Raw genomic sequence first — 19,524 nt, forward strand, 5'->3', positions numbered from 1 at the left:
GTCCTCCCACTTTAAATCTTGCATGTGGAGACTAGCAGATAATGCTGCTACTAATGGAGATAAAGTATATATAGAGAAGGGAAGTGGTTTGGGGAAGTGTGGAATCAGAATATATGGATATATAGAAGTTGTGGGTAAGGATAAGATGGAAATGCAAAACTGGAATTTTAGGCAGTGATCTGAATGGAAGCCGGGTTTAGGAGACATTGCATAGGTTGGCCCTTCAGACTGCTTTCAAGGACCTTTTTATTTTATAGCATTAGTCTAGTTCCTGGGGCATGATGTTTCTACCTCATTAACCATGGTTGAGCATGCAGCAGAGAGAGAGATTCATTGCAGTATTTAGTTCACCTGTTTGATGGTCTGTTCTTAGCCAGGATCATAGAATACAAAGAACAGCATGCCAAGAATTACCCTAAGGTTGCTTGATCAAGTAACTACTCATTTTTTGTTAAGTCCATTTCTTGTTTAAAAAATTGTGGTAAAACATACCTAATGTACAATTTGTCATTTTAACTACATTTGCATATATAGTTCAGTTAAAAACATTTGTTTTTAATCTACTCTTTATTTTTTTCTCAGTCACAGTAGTCACAGTAGTAAACCAAATGAGTTTATATTTCTCCCTGCAAGAATACTCTTAAAATTCTAACTTTTTTCTGCTTTCCCATAGAATCATAGAATTTTGAATGAGGAAGGATTTAAGAGATTAGCCTATTCTAATGGTTGGGACCAGTAAGGAAGTGGGCTTGGAGAATTCAAAGCTAACCTGCCCAGGCTCAAAAGTTGTAGTAGTGGCAAAGCCAGTATCAGATACCAGTATTCCTTGTCTGTGTTGTATTCATTGTTCTAGCTGTCTGTGAAACTGAGCCTCTGATTTTGCTTCTACATGCCCCATTATTTTCTTTCTTTTTAAAATTTTGATTTGTGTGTGTGTGTGTGTTGCTGAGAATTGAACTCGGGGCTAGTGCATGTGAGGCAAGCACTCTACCAACTGAACTATATCCCCAGCCCCCATTATTTTCTTTTTTGATTGAGAACATTTCATTGCTTTTAGGACTTTTTTGAGGGGTGGGGTGGGGGTGGGGCTAAGGATTGAACCCAGGGGCACTTAACCAATGAGTCACAATCCCAGCCCTTTTTTATTTTTAATTTTTTGAGTTGGGTTCTAAGTTGCTTAGGGCCTAAGTTGCTGAGGCTGGCTTTGAACTTGCAATCCTCCTGACTCAGTCTCCTGAGTTGTTGGAATCACAAGCATGCACCACTGTGCCCATCTGCTTTTAGGACCTTTAGGACCTTGCATTTGTTTGTGCTCAATAAATGTTCATTGAGTGGACATTTCCTAGATTTATTTTTATTTGTTTATTTATTTGCCTCTTTTCTCTTTCTTAGAGTAATAAATTCTATTATACTTTAAAGGAGTTCAGAAATTTGGCACCCTGGCTAAAGTTTTAAGTCTATTTTTTTAGTGTGTTTACAGAAATATTAGTTCTGCACCAGGCCTTCAGCTTTTGTCTGTCTCCTGGGTCCTAATAGCCTTTCTTGTCTCAGGATTCTCAGAAGAGGAGAAATAGAAGTCAAGTGCTACCCTAAGTTTAAAGTTATTAAGAGATTGACCCCAAGGATTGATTGAGATATGGAACATAAATGAGGTGGTTTTTGACAGAGAGATAGTCAAGAAATGTTTTCCTTAACCCTTGGGAGACAGCTATAACCATAACTCATTTCCCCTCATTATTTTATTATTTTGAAACATTTTGTTATATTCACATACTACCTCTGCCCTTCATACATTATTTTTGTTGTCTCCCTATCCCCAAAACTGAGGCCATCCACCTTTCTCAGTTGTCTCGTAGAAGCTCTAGGTGTGAGTTGGGCACAATGATACTTGCCTGAAATCCCAGTGACTTCACATGCTGAGGCAGGAGGATCACAAGTTTGAGTCCACCCAGGATAATTTAGTGAGGCCCTGTCTCAAAACAAAAAGTAAAAAGGGCTTGGGGTTTAGCTCAGTGGTAGAATGCCCCTGAACTCAATCCCAATACCAAAAAAGAAGCTCTAAGCGTGAAATTCAAACATGCTTGTGAAATTAAAGTGTATCCTATTTTTTCTTCCTTTTCCCTCCCTCCCTTTCTTTTTCCTTAACTCTTCCCCCCCACCACCACTTTCTCTAGTACTGAATGAAACTAAGCAAAAGCTCTTACTTAAGTAGAACTAGACCTTGTGATGTGAAGGGGAAATGAGCACAGTTTGTTAATTAGCAAATTGTCTTTCCCCACTTGGGCAGTAAGTACTTACTAGTTGCTAGGTCTTGCCCATCACCCCATCTCCTCATCGCCCTTGTATGTCTTTATCTGATTCCAGTCCTTCCTGTGAGTGGATTTTTCTGCTCTTCCTCTCTCCCTTAAAATAATAGTCCTGAAAGCACTTCAGCAGCTCAGTCATTTTAAGATTTTAGCCATGGTTCTCTTCCTTACTAATAGGCTTACTTTCTCTCTAGTGATTGCTTTCTATTCCATACTTATAAAAGCTTTCCTTACCCTCCTCATCATTTGCTTCATTAATGTGATTTCACTCTGTTGGAAGCCTTTTCCCTCCCCTCTCTGTGGAGCCATTAAATTATTGAGTGTATTTTATAAAGTTTCTCTCACCATGTTTTAATTTCATGTGCTGTATTTTTTCTCTTCTGAAACGATATTACTTCCTGCATTTGGGTTTTAGCATTTTTCTTTTTAAGGAGATTGTAATTTTAATTGTATGTGGCCTAGTTCCCCATTGTCATTGCTTGTGCTGTAGAGGAAGTCCCTAGGATAATAGTCATGGTTTCTTACCATCTTATTAGCTTTCTATTTTCCTTTCTTCTCCACCTTCAACTTCTCACCCTCTCTATTCTAATGTTTCTGGAAGCTACTAAGAAGTTTAAATGACCTATACGAAAATATGTCAGTGTCCCATTTTAGCATATATATGTAACATTTATAATTTATGCCCTGCCTACATCCTGGAGGGATGTGACATAGCTTATGATAAAGAAAAATATCCACATGTCCAACAGTACTGTTAAAAATAGTCAGAAAGGGAAACCAGAAACTCTTTAAAGAATATCTAACAACATACTTATTAAACATAAAAAACAATTCCTATAAGAAGTAAAAGAAGTTTACTTATGTAATAGCTTTGCTATTCAAGAGTAGTAGTCAAAGAATATTAATTGTGGACTCAGTAGTTTGTGTAGCAATAAAATTACTGATATTGTTTTTCACCTTTTCTCCCTAGAAATTTTTGCTCTAAAATAGAGAAGCCAAGGGACTTTTGTAAGTCTCCAGTTACCATTGTTAACCCCTTAATCTGATTTCCCCATTCAAATTTACCATGAACAGCTGCCTTTTATTGATCACCTGCCATGCAGTAGAATTCGGCTAGGGATTGGGTATATGTTACTTCATTTAGTGCTCATCATTAGGCTGCGAGGTAAATGGTATTGCTCAGTGTTGGAGATGTAGAGAGAGCAGAGTCTAAGTAGGAAATTGGATCAGAATCACAGGTAGTAAGGAAATGGTGGAAAGAATTTGAATTCATTGTTTCTAAATCCTAAGCCCATTCCTTTTCTATTACTCTGATGCTTCTTACTAAAGAAATACATTGGAAAGTGTGTTAGTATTCTGGAATTATTACGAATATCTGAGATAATCAACAGACAAAGAAAAAGATTTGTTTTGACTCATAGTTTTGGAGGTTTCATTCCTTGATTGGCTGGCTGTGTGCTTCTGGAACTATACTGGCACCTCATGGTGGGAACATGTGGCAGAGTAACAGGAAGGAAAGGAAAGGTCTGGAGTCACACAGGGCACTTCTTCAGTAGCCTCAAGCCCTCCTACTAAGCCCTCCTCTTAAAGGTTCTACCACCTCCCAGTAGCATCATGGGACAGGGACCAGGACTTTAACACAAGGACTTGATTAACACCGCTGGGACTGACTGCCCTTGGTGTCCTTGGAGGAGTCAAAAGAGAGGGAGGCAGGCAACAGGGGAGTATAAGTACTGACCAGTTATGCCTAAACTGGTGCTAGCCATTAGTTGCTGCTTTGAGACAGAAGGGTATTAACATGTATTGAGACATACACTTTACATATACAATCTCACGTGATTCTCTTAACAGTCCTTGTGGTCAGTGGTTTTAGCCCTAACTTATAAGTGAGTAAACCAAGGCACAGAACATTAAGCAAGTTTGTCCAATACTACACAAGTAGGAAATGAAGTCATCAGTATTTCATCAATAACACAGGTTCATCTATCTAGCCCCAAAGCCCATAATCTTTCCCATATAGCATTTACTCATTTCTAATAATATTAATAGCTAATATTCATTGAGCTCTTCCTATATGTCTGGCAAATTTCTTACCACATAAGGTTGTGTCATTTATCTTTACCACAGCCCGATGAACTATTTACTCTGTCTCCATTTTAAGGGAACTAACTTGAGACAGATCCTTGGCCAGGATCTGAGAACCAGAGAATAGCAAATCAGGGAGTCTACTTTCTCACAAAGTGTAGTTGTAAGAAGTTTCTTTTGACAAGAGCTACACTCATGACTCTTCTCTCTCACTTCCCTTACCTGCACAATGAAAGTAGAAGGGTTTTGTTTAGTTTTTTAGGTAAGTATACTTACAGGGGGAAATACAGTTTGAGGAGTGTGTATATGTGCATTGTGTTTACCACTGTGGCCTAAGATCTAGCAGCACTATTTAGATAAGTACTGCTCCTAATAGCTGGCAGTGATTATCTCTGCCTTCCTAGCCACTCTACTAAAGATAACAAAAACTTACCCTTTTAAGGACCAGGTTGCACAAAATTTCTTAACCCCAGTCTTTCCCCACAGTATAACCAGTTCATCAGCAGTGATTCCCCTCACTTCTGCTTCCTATGCCTAGTAATCTGCTGTTGAGTGTAGGCTTTTACTGCTTTATTTTGGTCAGCGCATGCCTGACTTAGCAAGCATGATGTGGTTCTGAAGTTTCTCCCCTTTGCCCTTGGTACTGGGATAAAGCGTATTCCCACAAGATGAAGGGACCCTTGCAGTACACAAAGCCAGTGCCTCACTTACTGTCATTCAGTCTCTAATATGAAGAGCTTGGCAGTGCTTGGTGATGGAGTTCTTTGGCTTGTATACAGCTTTAGTGCACAAAGGAAACAAAAAAAGTCTTGTGTGCACTGAAGTGAGAATGATTCAAAACCCACATACCTATTTTTTTGGATTTTAAAAAATTTATCCTTTGCTATTATTCATTTAATAGAATCCCTTTACACCCAAATAAAACAAAAGAACGAACAAAGCTAGGTTTGATTCTGTGCTCTCATCTTTATTGGATTCTATGGGCTTAGGTAACTCATTTAACTTCTCTTGGCCTCAGTTTCTTCATCATGGGGATTAGAGATAATGTGTGATAAATACCTAGGACAGAGCCTGTCACTGAGCAGGTGTTCAACATAGAGAGGCTGCCATTATTATTATAAATGCAAAGATGAGCTAATGATGTGAAAGCTTGGGATTCGTTTTGTTATGGTAGTAAATAGTATTTCCCTGTGGACTTCTTTGTGCTGCTCATATGCAATCCAAGGAAAACAGTGGAATAGTGTTTGCAATGAGGAAAGATAGCGCTTTGTTCCCTTCAGCAGACAAAAGAAACTCATTATCGTATCAAGTAGTGACTGTTGGTATTGAAATGGTTTATTTGTGTGTGTTTTTTTTCTGTTTCTTTCCTAGGGATTTATATGTGGCTTTTCAGTAGCAACAGGTGCAGCAGCGAGACTAGTGTCAGGATACGACAGCTATGGAAATATCTGTGGGCAGAAAAATGCAAAGTTGGAAGGAATACCATACAGTGGCATGGACCACACCCAACGGAAGTGAGTAGACTGTTGCTGAATGATGAACACTGTGGAAACTTTAAAGGAGGCACAGAGAAAATCCTGCTTTTTTTTTTTTTTTACCCAAAAAAAAAATTATTTTTCTTTCTAAGATTATACTGGATGGGAGATAGGGATAATAATAGATATTGAAAAATTAAAGTTATAAAGTAACATTTTGTGATGCATCATTTATAGGTACACATCACTTTCCAATTTTATAAAAGATACATTTTCCTTGTCAAACTGTGAAATTTGTTTTGGGTCCTCAATATTCATCTTTTGGGTTTCATGAGATTGCTCATTTAATTGCTTTTTTCCTTCAAAAGCACTACTATTTAATTTTTAATGTCCGGGGAAAATATATTTCATCTAATATATTTTATGTATGATGCCAATGTAATTGTTCAAACTGTATATTTATACCCCATCAAAATTTATTAGAATTTTTGCCAGTATCAAACCATATCTTCAGAATTAACAAAGCTAATTATAAGGTAACCAGGCTAATCCGTCTAATACACTTTATAGGAAAAGGCTAAACAGATAAAAACATTTTTAAAGCTACATCAATTCTTTCTAGGAAGATAATTTGTAATACCTATTTATTGTTATATAAATCTATGGTTAAAATTTGATCTCTCTGTATAAGATTAATTTGATAATTTTGCAGACGTGAAGAAATTCAAATAACTATTTCTCAGAGATAGTCTTCCCTTAAATGAAAGAGAGAGAATGCAGCTCAAGTAAACAAAATTTCAGTAATAATAATGAATCTTTGTATAGCATGCCAGAGTGGACAAGCGTATCCCCCCCCCCCCCCCCCCCCCCCCCCCGTGAGGTAGATCTAACAGAGGCTTCGGGAGACTGAAGTGCCTTTTCTGAGGCCATGTGGCTGGTGGGCAGTAGAATATCCAGAGCAGACTATAAGCTTCTCTCTCTTAATAGGCACCTGCATCTCGTAAGAGAAGCAAAAATTAGACTTGAAGTAATTTGGAAGATTGCTTAATTTTTTCTTCTTTATGATTGCTCCTTGAATTTAACACATATTTTAGACCTTGTGTTATTTCTTCTAGCAAAAGTATCCATATCTCTTTTGTTTACTTTTTATCTTGAAATAATTTTAGACTCAATAGACATTGCAAAAGCAGTAGAGTTTCACTTTTTTTATTATTTTTTTTTATGTAGCATGTATGCGGTAAAATATTGCTTAATTCTTTAATGCTGTTGACATGTCCCAAATATAAAATTAGGTAATTGAGGAGGTGAGAAGCAAAAGGTTCTCCTTGTTGGGTGCACTGCTCACAAGGGTTGTAATCATTTTTATGGCTCTCTTGGTAACTTGCTAATGACTGTGAGCATATCCTTATGGTAAGGTTTGTGTAAATGCCACTCTTCACATTTAACCTTATTGTGGTTCCTCAGACTGTGGAAAAGATTTCAAATCCTTGGGTAATTCTAAGTACACTTTGGCCTCTTGTAAAGAGGAACTGCATATTATTCTGAGAAAGTGGCCACTCTTCCCTGAATACTTATCTTCATTGAGAGCCATTCATGTATAACTTTAAGGAGTATAATTTCTCAACTATAGCTATTCTTTAGTTCATATGTACATGTTTAAAATTTATTTTCCATCTATAATTACCTTTTCTGCATTATAAGCTTTGTAGTGCTATCCCACTTGAGTATTTCTGTCTATAAATGGCAATTATTGTCAATTAATGGTAAATTTTTGAACATTCCTTTTGTGGATAAATCTACAGTATTTGGATTTGGAAAGTGAAAGAAAGGTAGTAGCCTTCATTTTTATTATCTTTATTTCATCCTCCTTTTTCTCCTGTCAAATGCATTGATTTCCTTCTTTTACCACTCATTTCCTTATACGTCTTTTATGAATTCCATAACCATCTGTAGCTCTAGAGTGTTTTTATACCTGTTTCTCTGCTTGGTCACTTTCTCTCATCCTTGATCTCTTCAACCTTTGTTGTATTACCTAATGCCTACTTGAACCTCCATACATATTTGTTGAATACATCAACAGATGAGTCCTCTAAAGTCTTGGATAAGGCTAATTCTCTATTTGGTAAGTTTTGCTTCCTTTGTTAAGAAAAAAAAATTCTTCTGTTTTTCCTGTAGCTAAATTCTACTGATCTTCAGCTTTCAGCAAAATGTCACTTTCAAAGAGGTCTTCTTTGATCTCAGAATTTAAGCATTGTGTCCTATAATATGTGCAGTTATACATTGATTGTTCCATGGAGGGTTGGATGTACATACGTCTCTCTTAAGTGCCAAGAGAGAAGCATCTCTTATTCACTACTGTATCCCCAGGGCACATCTCAAAGCCTGAATGTAGTAGGCACCCAGTTAAATGCTTGCTGAATGAGAAAATAAATCTACTTCAGCAGTGTTCTAAGAAGTGAATAACTGAGTTTGAGGATCTGAATATTTTGAGATTATTAATGCATATTGCAGAATGGATTTCCATAAAAAACGGTTCCATTTACATTCCCACCAACAGTGTCTGAGATTACTTTATTTTTACTGGTATTATTAGTTTTTATTCTTTACTGTTTTGATAGACCAAAGAATGGTGCTTTATAGTTTTAATTTGCATGTGTTTGATTATTAATGAGTGTGAACCCCACCCCCAGCCCCACCATGTGTTTGTTAGCCTCTCATGAAAACGGTTGTGCAAGCGTATCTATTCTTGGTCTTCTTATCTGTAATCTGCTCCATCCTTTATGCTGTGATAGGATTAAGTTCTTTAAAACAGGGCTTTTATTTTGTCATTTCCCTGTTCAAGAGCCTTTGCCTTCTATTTGCTGTCTGTAGTATCAAAGATGAGCCTGCTCAGCCCCTACCATTTCAGGCCTTCTGCGATCTGGACCCATTTCACCTCTCCAGCCCTCTCTCACTGTTCCTCAGTGTGTGTATTATTATTGCCCATGACCTTCAATTAATTCTACCTCTGTGGTATTCCTTCTGCCTGTCTGCCTATCTGGGTCTTTGAAACACAATGGGACTCACAACTCATCTTTTTATGAAATGTTTCAAAACTAACCTTATCCCATAGTGAGTTTACTTTGATTACCTGAACTTTCCTATCTCATACTGGTTATTCTATTGACTTCAATTTGCTCTCTAATTATTCTGTGTTTCTCATCTGTCTGTATTAATTATTGGTTGCTAGGTAACCATATTACCATAAACTTAGTGGGTTTAAACAAGAAGCGTTTCTCATCTCAGCTTCAGAATCCAGATATGGCTTGCCTTGGTCTTCAACCTTCCATAGCTTACTCAGGGCTGTAGTCAGTGGTTCATTTGGGTCAATCAGGGTCAGAGTGTCACCTGAGGCTCAGGGGGAGAAGGCTTCCCTTCCAGGTACAAGTGGTTGTTGGCAGCATACAGTTCCTTGAGGATTGCTGAACTTGCTGGCTGCCACTGGAGGTCCCCCTTCAGGTGTAGGCCACCTGGATGGGCAGTTTGCCCCATCAGAGCCAACAGTGAGAGCATCAGTAGAGAGTCTGCTAGAAAAATGGGAGTTACAGTCCTATGTAGTGTAATCACAGAAGTGATATCCGTCCCTCTTTGCCATATTCTACTGATTAGAAGCAAACTCAAGGAAGAGAGGATGACTCAAGGGCACGAACAATAAGACACGGAGATAATGGAGGCCTCTGAGAGTCTGTCACTCTGCTAACTCTGCTTCATGAAACACCATATTTTCTTTAGCCCTCAGAGTTGAGCACCTAGGAGTTCCATAAGAAGGGCCTATTTAATTATAGTAATAAAGGAAGAAAGGTAATCAGGAGAGGAATCCAAAGGAGAACACCTTTGACCTATTTTAACCAGAATGTTTAAGATGCCAAGATGAATAAAAGAATTCTATTAGCATAAAGAAAAAGTAATATTTTCTTATCATTCCGATTATAATGGGTTTTTTCCTCCAAGTAGTATTTTTGACGTGATAATACATTTGTTGCAGTGATAAGGATACATAAAAAGACAGCAGACAATATTTTGTGAGATAATATGAAAACCTTAATTTCAAATAGATTAAGTTGATTTTTAAATTGGTTGTTTGAGATACTTAAAACTTTTCTGCATAGAAATAGTGCTTAGATATGGTTCTAAGGCTAAGTCAACTCAGAAAAGCTCATTTATATTAGAACCAAAAAGTGTCAGAGATTAAAGGAATCTTTAGATTATTTAATGTGCAAGCTCCTTAAAGCATCCCATCAAGTATTTGTGAGTGCCAACTAAATCCTAAAATGAGAATGTCTTGCTTTGTAGCTGAGCTATTTTTTAATAATACTACTACAGAAGACAGGTAGGGTTTATAATCTTTTTTTTTTTATGTTGAGGAATAGGATGGTGGCAATATATTTTTGAACTCTGGCAATTCCGTAAAACATATCTATTCTGTCACATCAAGATCTACGATTTTTCAGGTCTATAACATGTAAGCAACCTTACAGTGTATGTGTCAATTTTGAGACCAAAAATTATTATTACTTTTTTTTAATAAAGAAAAATGTTTATTTAGCTCACAATTTTGGAAGTTCAAGTTTCAAAATCAGGACTGTCCTCTAGTGAGAGCTTAATAGCAGATAACGTCATGTTAGAGTGAGAGTAGGTGGGGGGAGCCCTTGTGGGAGCAAACTACCACATCTCAAAATGGGAAGCTAGAGGGTACTTTTATTATTAAAATTCTTCCTGTTAGAGGAAGCCCCCTGTCTTCCATATCAGTTTGGACACAGAGTGGCGATGCTCCTATTTAGTTCTAAGGCACCTGAATTAGTGGGATAAAGATCGTGCTGGGACAGAAGGTCTATTGGTCTCTGGGGAGAGGATTGGGGCAGGGGTGGGGTATGCATTCCCATGTCCTGAGTGCCTAGGGTGGGAGAGGATATGGTGAGGTGGCATTGGCTTTTAGTGTGCACAAGTCATTATAAAACTGGGTGAGGCTGGGGAACTGCTTTTAATTGTTTTAATTTAATCTCAATATTCTTATTAGAACTCTTCTCCATCTTGCAAATAATCCTAACAGAGTTTAGTGTTCACATTCTTTGTTACTCTAAGAAGTTCTCAATGTATTTTATTTGTATTGATTTGTACATCGAGGTTCTAAAGATAGATTTTTGCACAAATTTAATATTTTCATTATATATTTTTTGTCTTTCCTCTGAGGAAGCCATTTAAAGTTCCAATCACTGGTAAAAGCTCTGTGGTCATAAAATGCCTCTCCCATTTCATATCCTCTGTGTTAACAGAACGTAGATGAACTAGAGGTCTGAGGAGGGTGATGGCATCCATGAATGAGTACAGTATCTATAAGGGAAGCATTTTATTTGACACCACTTTCAGTTTTCTTCATCATCTTAGGATACCAAGTGAAAACAGAATTGGAGTGTGTTTTACTTCTTTTGTTCTCACTCTCATTGTAAGTTCACAGCTGAAAATATTTGTGCTGGAAGGCCCTTGGGATCATTGAGTGCCTGCATTTTACAAGTAAAAAAAATCTGGGGTCTGGGAAACATGAGAGACATGAAAAAGATATAGTTTTTCCTCGGTGTCCACAGGCGAGTGGGACACACACACACACACACACACACACACGCGCACAAATCAGTGGATGCTCAAGTCCTTTGTATAACCAGTATTTGCATGTAACCTACACACTCCTCCTGTATACTTTAAATCATCTCTAGACTACTTATAATGCCTGGTACAGTGTAAATAGCTATTATACAGTATTGTTTAGGGAATAATAACAATATAAAAAAGTCCATACATATTCAGTACAGATGCACTTTCTTTTCTAATATTCTCATTTCTCTGTTGGTTGAATGCACTGGCTCAGAACCCAGGGATCCAGAACCTATGGATCTGTAGGGCTGTCTGTAAGAAGAGGCTAGCACTCGAGCCTCACCCTCCATTGAGTGCTCTTTGTGTTAGTCTGCACTGTGCCTGGTGAACTGTACAGTGATCCTGGTTTCCCATCTTTTGTATTTTGGGGATCCTTTCCTGCCAGCTTTGGAGATGAAAGAAACTTATGGGAACATGGAGAGAAAAAAGGGCAGGTTATATAAATTGATAAAGTTATAACTAAAGAGACTTTGAAAGAACCACAGCACCTCTACAATCTGTGAAGGCTTTGAATAATTTGAAGGCTATCTTGTCTCTTTCTATCTCTGTCAGATAAAGAATATGAATAGTGATGATGAACTACATTATTCTCATTTCATATTTTTTATCATTTGTATGTTTTAAATATTTACTGAAAAACACCTAATTTAAAACTGATAGTGGGTTTTGTTTTGTTTTTGGTAAGACAGTTGATTGGCTTGAACAGTGGGGTTGTTTTAGAGAAACTCTTCATTTTTATAATCTTCGTGGGTACAGTATAGATAGGGCTTTTGTGATCATTGATCACCTTTAAAACTCAAGAGTTCTGTAAGTTCAGTGAATCTGATTCAGTCTACCCTAGGATCACTGATTAGCTTACTAACTTATGTAAAGGGTTATTTAGGTGGTTGATAGTGATATTGTACTAATATGAAGAATGTATTCATTCTTAAACAATTTCTAATTTCTGAGTTGTCCACGCCTATACCATGTCATATAACCACCTATTTTAGGGAAACCATTTTTCTTTAATTTGTCAATGTATAAAACATGCCTCTTTTGAAGAGTCACCAAATCTTATTGAGTGTGCATACCTCTCCATGTTTGAAAAAGAACTAAAAAAAATAATAATAATATAAATGAAATTTGCTAAAATACTTGCCTTTAGGATCTCTTTATCAGCTAAGTACAGTTCTTTGTGTTTATGTGACTGGGACTTATATCTGTGCCTTCTGATTTGAATGGAATTTCTATGTATTGAAGAAATATTCTTTACCATTCCTGGAAATTCTGCCTATCATTTTATTTAACCCTCAGAAAACATTAATTGAAAATTCAATTGTGTGCTGGAGACTTCTTTTTTTAGGGAAATATTTCCAGTTTTTTTGTTTGTTTGTTCATTTTATTTTGTTTGTTCATATTTATTTTGTGGTGCTGGGGATACAACCCACAGTCTCATGCACGCTAGGCAGGCACTCCATCACTGAGCTACTTCCTCAACCTAGAGACCTCTTCTAGTATTAATAAAAATAGGAAACAGCCAAAATGGTCCAAAAAATGGGATTTGTTTAAATTTACTCATTCACAACTATTTCTTGGCTGTCTTCTTTGTTTTAGGGACTTGAGATTATGTTTGCTCTCTAACTGAATCGGCACACTTTTATCTCATGGAAATTGTAATCTAATAGAGAAAGCAGGACTTCATAAACTCATCATGTAATCACAGATTATTTCAGCTGAAGGAAGTCTTGTGAAGAGAGGTGTAAGGGTATAAGAGAGGCTACAATGGGAGGACCAGTCTGAGGCACTGTGGAGCCAGTAAAAATGATCTGTGGACGTATGTCCAACAGCAGGAAGCCTCTGCATACATTATTAAGGGAACAGTAAGTTATAACACAGTAGAGGCAACTCGACTTTATTAATATATGTAAAAATGTACATGTCCTGGGGCTGGGGCTCAGCGGTAGACCACTCCTCTCACATGTGTGAGGTCCAGGGTTCGATGCTCAGCACCACATAAATAAAATAAAAAGGTACTGTGTCCACCTACAACTAAATAAATATTTTTAACAATGTACATGTCCTTAGAAAAGTATGGAATGACATGTAAATGTTAACAGTGTGATGAACTATTGAATCATAGATGGTTTTTCCTTTATGTTTATCTCTTTTTTTGAAGTGTTCTACAATCAATATCTATTACTTGCATTATTGAAAAATATTAAAAAGAAATTTGTAGTCTCTGTCCTTGAAGAGCTTGTTCTGGTGATGAAGAGAGAATGCAGAAATAAATGATGACAGTGCAATGGGAACATCTTGTATCAGTGTCTGCTGAATGCCGGGTGACTCCATTTTCCTGGGTTCCCGACAGCAGGCTGGTGAGGAAAGAAATATAAGGCAATTTGATGGAAGGACTGAGACCACCATTAGTTTTCTATTGTTGCTGTAATAGATTACCACAAACTAAGCAACTTAAAACAATGAGGTTCTGTAAATCAGAAATATGAACAAGCACAGCTTAGCTGGTTCTTTGGCCCAGGTTTCATAGGCCTTGTTGTCAGGGCTGTAATTTTTTCTTGTGACTCTGGCAATGAATTGTCTTCCAGACTGCTTCAGATGTTGATAGTTCTGTTCCATGTGGCTGTAGGGCTGAGGTATGTTTCCTTGCCATCAGCTGGAAGTCATTCTCAGCTTCTGGGGTCAGCCTGAATATTCTCCAGCCTATTTTCTGTGACTCATGACTCCTTCCCCTCCTATAAATAGGTTCTTTACCTATTTATATTTATCTGGGTATAAGAGTTGAGAGCACTTGAAAAGTTAGAAGGCAGAAACCCTTCTCGTTCTTGAATCCCTCTGACTTTCTTTTTTCAGGGCAGCATCTTGATTATAGGTTATACATGTGGATTGAAGAGTCAGGCAGTAACTGGCAGCTGAGGGACAGTTTTAGGTGGTATTAGAGCCCCAGTTAAACAGGTTGAGGGTCAGGGCAAGGCTTGCATTCTGTACAGGAAAAGTCACACAGAGTTGGTCTAAGTGTTACCTGTAAATGATGAGACAGAAGCTGGCGAATGGATGGTCATGTGGACTGTTGGGCTGACAGGTGGCTCCAGAGCCCACCTTCTAATGAGGATGGGATTCTGAGTAGAAGGCCAGGCCTGGTTCTTGTTGGCTGAGGAACAACATGATCTGAGTCTATAGGGTGGAATTCTTACAGTCCAGGCGAAAGCAGGTGAAGACTGGCTCACATGGGAAGGAGCTCCTGACTGTTGCATGGAGTTGTAGAAACATAGAAGATGGGAAGTGGTACATTCATCCCGTGTGCTGGGGCTGGAGTTTGGCAGAGCTTCTACCCACCTGTCATTAAGGCATATTCCTTAGAGCAGCTCAGGAGGTCATCTCTTGTTCCTATACTTAAGGACAATTTTGAGCAAATGGAAGTATTCTAAATCCTTTAGGATTTTGATCTTTACTTCAAGGGAAAACACCCTCTTCTCTATCTCCTGTCAAACACTTTGATTCCAACATTAACTTAACCACCTCTTCTAGTTCAGCTTAATATGAGAAAGAGCAGCCTCCATAGATCCCTCCCGTGAACTTTCATTTGTGGGCTTCCAAAAAATTTACAAGTATTCAGGAACAATAACATTTCTGACGTTCTAAACTGAAATTTAATGTATTATTTATGAAATTTTTTTCAAAACTTTCATTTTCTCTCATGGAAAATATTAGAAGTTATAAAAGAGAGCTAAATTTTCAGAAGGCAAATTTAAAGGAAGTATCTTTGGGGAAAATATTTTTTGTTATATTTCGTGACCACACTACTCTTTAGTTTGAATTTTATCTCCTTATGAAAGTAACATCTGTACATCTATTATAATTCTACTTCTAGGACAATACTTGCTATGGATCAGGCTAACAATTTGAAAGATCCAGCTACATGCTTAGAAAATGCAGGTGTCAACAGTCAAAATGTTTTACAGATTCTGAATAGGGAGAAGGAAAGCTACTTAATAGAATTAGATGATATGGATGCAGGTAGCCAAGCTTGGGGCAATTGGGAATGTCTCTGTGCTGCCTGCCTAGGAGTGAATGTATACTTGCTATATCTAAGTTAGACAACTGATATACATTCTCAATCCAGAGTTTCAATATGTAGGTTATTTCCAAGTTAACTTAATACCTGCAAAGATTTTTTAAAAGTTTTTTTCATTGTACATAAGCTCATACATCATGATCTTTGTAGTACATAAGCTTATACATCATGATCTTTGTAATACACTTTAGGTAATTATTAACCACTGTAAGTATGAATTTTACATTCACTGGTTCTTTACCTATTTATATTTATCTGGGTATAAGAGTTGAGAGCACTTGAAAAGTTAGAAGGCACATGGTTAACACCAGTTGCAAATTTAGGATTTCTTAGGACCACCTTCAGGTTCAGTAATTTGCTAGGAAGAAAGACTCATAGAACCTACTAAAAGCTATTATACTCTGCTATGAGTTTAGAACGGGAGAAGATGCATTTTAAAGTCAGCCAACAAAAGGGAGTCAGATACAGAGCTTCCAGTATTCACACTCTTGGAGAGTAGAACCATGTGGAGTCAGAGCACCTTAATTTCCTGGCACTGATGTATAACAATCCACAGAGTATGGCCAACTAGGGAAGCTCAACTGGGCCCCAGTGTTCAGCATTTTTATTGGGACTTTTTTATGCTGCTGATTCAGTCCCTATTCTCCAGCCCCTCCGCATGTGATCCAGAACTCCCAGAATACCTGAGGCTGTTGGTCTTTCCAGAGTGGTCAACCCCTGCCCTACATACTATCTGATGTGGCCCGCCCTCACTAGGAATCACATCATTAGATTATCCATGGTGACCAAGACCATAGGTAAACAAAGACACTCCTAAGAGGTGTAGAGATTAACTCCCAGAAATCAAGGTCAAAGTCCAGATCTCTTTCTGAGTAAAGTTAAATTCTTCCTACACACTGGGGCTCTAGATTAAATTGCATTTTATAAAGCATACATTCAGAAGATATTTTATTTTTGTAGTTTTATTGAGGTATAACTTACATATGATAAAATTCACCCATTTTAAGTATACACTTTGAATTTTGGTAAATATTTGTAGTGTGCACCTTCAAATTAGGTCCTTGCCTCCATCCTTACCCCCAGGCAACCACTGATCTGTTCTTGTTGCTATAGGGTTTTTTCCCTAGACCATCATGAAATCATAGAATATGTAATATTTTGTCTCTGCCTTTTTTTACATAGCATAAGGTTAATGAGATTCATCTGTGTTATTTAAATACATCAGTAGGTGGATCTTTTAAAATTACTGAGTAGTATTCCATTGCATGGTTATACTACATTTTTTAAATCTATACATCTTTTTAAAATTTCCATATTAAAACGTTTTTACTATCATGAATAATACTGCTTTGAAAAGATGTGTACATGATTTTATATGGGCAAATATGTCATTATACTTGGCTGGATATTTAGAATTGGAATTGCTGAGTCATATTGTGAGGGTATATTTAACTTTATAGGAAGTTGTCAAAACTGTTTTTCAGAGTGGTTGCCCCATTTTGCAAGGAAAGGGGGAGGGTTGTGGGCTGTACCTCCCATGAAAATTCTGTATTATCAGTCTTTTTATTTTTAGCTATTCTGGTGAGTGTGTAGTGGTATCTCATTGTTTTTAATTCACTTACTTCTAATGACCAGTGGTGTTGAGCATCTTTTTATAAAATATTTTTTAGTTGTACATGGACACAATACCTTTATTTTATTTATTTAATTTTATGTGGTGCTGAGGATCAAACCCAGTACCTCACACATGCTAGGTGAGCATTTTACCATTGAGCCACAACCCCAGCCCTGTTGAGCATCTTTTTAAGTGCTAATCAAACATTCATCTATCTTCTTTGTATTTATACCTTTTGCACATCTTTTAACAAATTGGTTTCTATTAATGACTTGCAAGAGTTCTTCATATAATCTGGATATAAGACTTTTGTTAGGTATATGTTTTTCAAATGCTTTCTCTAATCTGTGGTTTGCCTTTTTGTTTTCTTAAAACCATCTTTTGATGACGAAAGTTTGTAATTTTGATGAAGTCAGATTTATCCATTTTTATCAATGGTTCATATATTTGTGTTTTATTTAAGAAGTTGTTGCCTTTAAGTTCACAAAGATTTTTTTCCATGCTTTCTTCTAGATTTTTTTTTGATTTATTTTTTTGATTGTTTTTGTCAATGATCTCTTTTGATTTAATTTTTGAATGGTGTGAATAAAAGCCAAGATTTATCTTCTCCAATTCTCATACAAAATTACAGTTATTCAGCAGCATTTATTGAAAAGACTACCTTCCCCTTTGATTTATCCTGGCATCTTTGTTGAAAATATATTTTTATCTTAAGTCAAAACAAAAGGAGTTCCTAGTAGGGGTAGCCACCAATATTACAGAGTAATAGAAATAGTTTTCCTCAAATTAAACAAACAAGGATGTCACCTTTTTTATACTACTGTTTCAAATAACTAGTTGAAGCAAATCCTATAAAAGAGATAAATGGAATGTGTATAGGTCATTACAGAGAAAATAATACTATTTGCCAATGGCAAGGGACTATCACATGGAATGTTTAGGAGATGCAATAAAAACACCTTGAAATGAGGTGCTTAAATTATATGTTATAAAACATGTACCTAAGTAAATTTAGTCATTTATCACTATGCAGAAAAATATAAGGAAAAATATAATACTTGATTTTTTTACAAAAAACTAAAAGCCAAGAAAATATATGTGTGTATACACACACATACATATATATGTATTTATGGCTAAATATAGAGATTTATAATACTTTCATGGAAAGAAGAGAAAACAAATAATAAGAGAAATTTAATCTATTCCTGGATAAATAGTCTTAATAAAGATGATGATACTAACAAAGTTAATTTATAAACTTAATGCAGTACCAGTTAACATCCCAGTTGGATGTTGACTTTAACTTGAATGATAGCATAAAATGCAGAGTAAAAAAGCAGCTAAGAATTTCAGAGGAAAAAATAGTTTTTTTAATTATTCTTAAAATAATTTGAAAGGATTATAATGAGTTGCAGTTATTATAAAACAATGAAATAGAACTTGGAAGCCACGGTAGAAGTGCAAAAGAGATTAGACCAGAAGTCTAGGCTAAGTATAGTTACTGAAGTTGACACCAGATTAGCTGGAAACCGTCTGGCTTTCAAGGCAGAAAAAGAAACTTGTAGGTTTTTCACCAAGGAATGAAAATTGAGAAACCACTAGGCAGACACTATAAATGGCATAAGTGGGCTGGGTATAACACAATAGGAAATATTGGACCTCTGAACTTTGTATGTGTGCCCCATATAGAGAAGATAGCTCTACTTGGTTTTAGCTGAGGTTTGGCATGTACACAGAAGAGTCTGTGATGCTAAGTTTTCAGGGAGTCCAGAAGCCTGTTGGGAGGAGCTCACAAGACTTGTTAGATCTCAGGATTTTTAGATGTTGGCATTTAGTGTACTGGCCAAACAAAATATGTGGGAGTGAAGGGTTCCTTATTGAATCAAGATTACATCTCTATAGTTTTCACTCTCCTATTAATAACTGTATACTTTTGAGCAGAACAAAAGGAGTTTAGCCATTCTAAACTAAAACTTTTTCCAGAGTATATTTACAAAACCTAAATATAGGTTAGTAACAGTGATGGAAACAAAATAGAAGTAGAAGAAATAAATTGATAGTAGATTAGTACATATGAGAAGCCAACTAAAATAAAACCTGTGAAAGCAATCATGTTTAACAAAAAATATTAGGTTGAATGATATGACAAAGAAAGCTCCCTTTAGATGGATTTTCATCTCATACCATGCAAACTAAATTCCAGATGAATTAAATATTTTGAAATGCATATTATACTTATCTTTGCTTTGGAGAGGAGATAATTTATACATTATTAAAGCT

General features: G+C 36.6%; 1 protein-coding gene across 4 annotated transcripts in view; it reads left to right on the forward strand.

Annotated features, from left to right (window-relative positions):
- Nucleotides 1-19,524, forward strand: part of Slc44a1 (solute carrier family 44 member 1) — a 184,141-nt gene that overhangs the window by 52,244 nt on the left and 112,373 nt on the right. For all 4 annotated transcript variants that reach the window (XM_078047905.1, XM_040286123.2, XM_013360504.4 and 1 more), the window contains exon 3: nt 5,763-5,905. In XM_078047905.1, coding sequence (XP_077904031.1) covers nt 5,763-5,905 — 143 coding nt within the window. The remainder of the gene's footprint in view (nt 1-5,762; nt 5,906-19,524) is intronic.

Source organism: Ictidomys tridecemlineatus, chromosome 4 (genome assembly GCF_052094955.1).
Source record: "Ictidomys tridecemlineatus isolate mIctTri1 chromosome 4, mIctTri1.hap1, whole genome shotgun sequence".
In the NCBI taxonomy this organism is placed as follows: Eukaryota; Metazoa; Chordata; class Mammalia; order Rodentia; family Sciuridae; genus Ictidomys; species Ictidomys tridecemlineatus.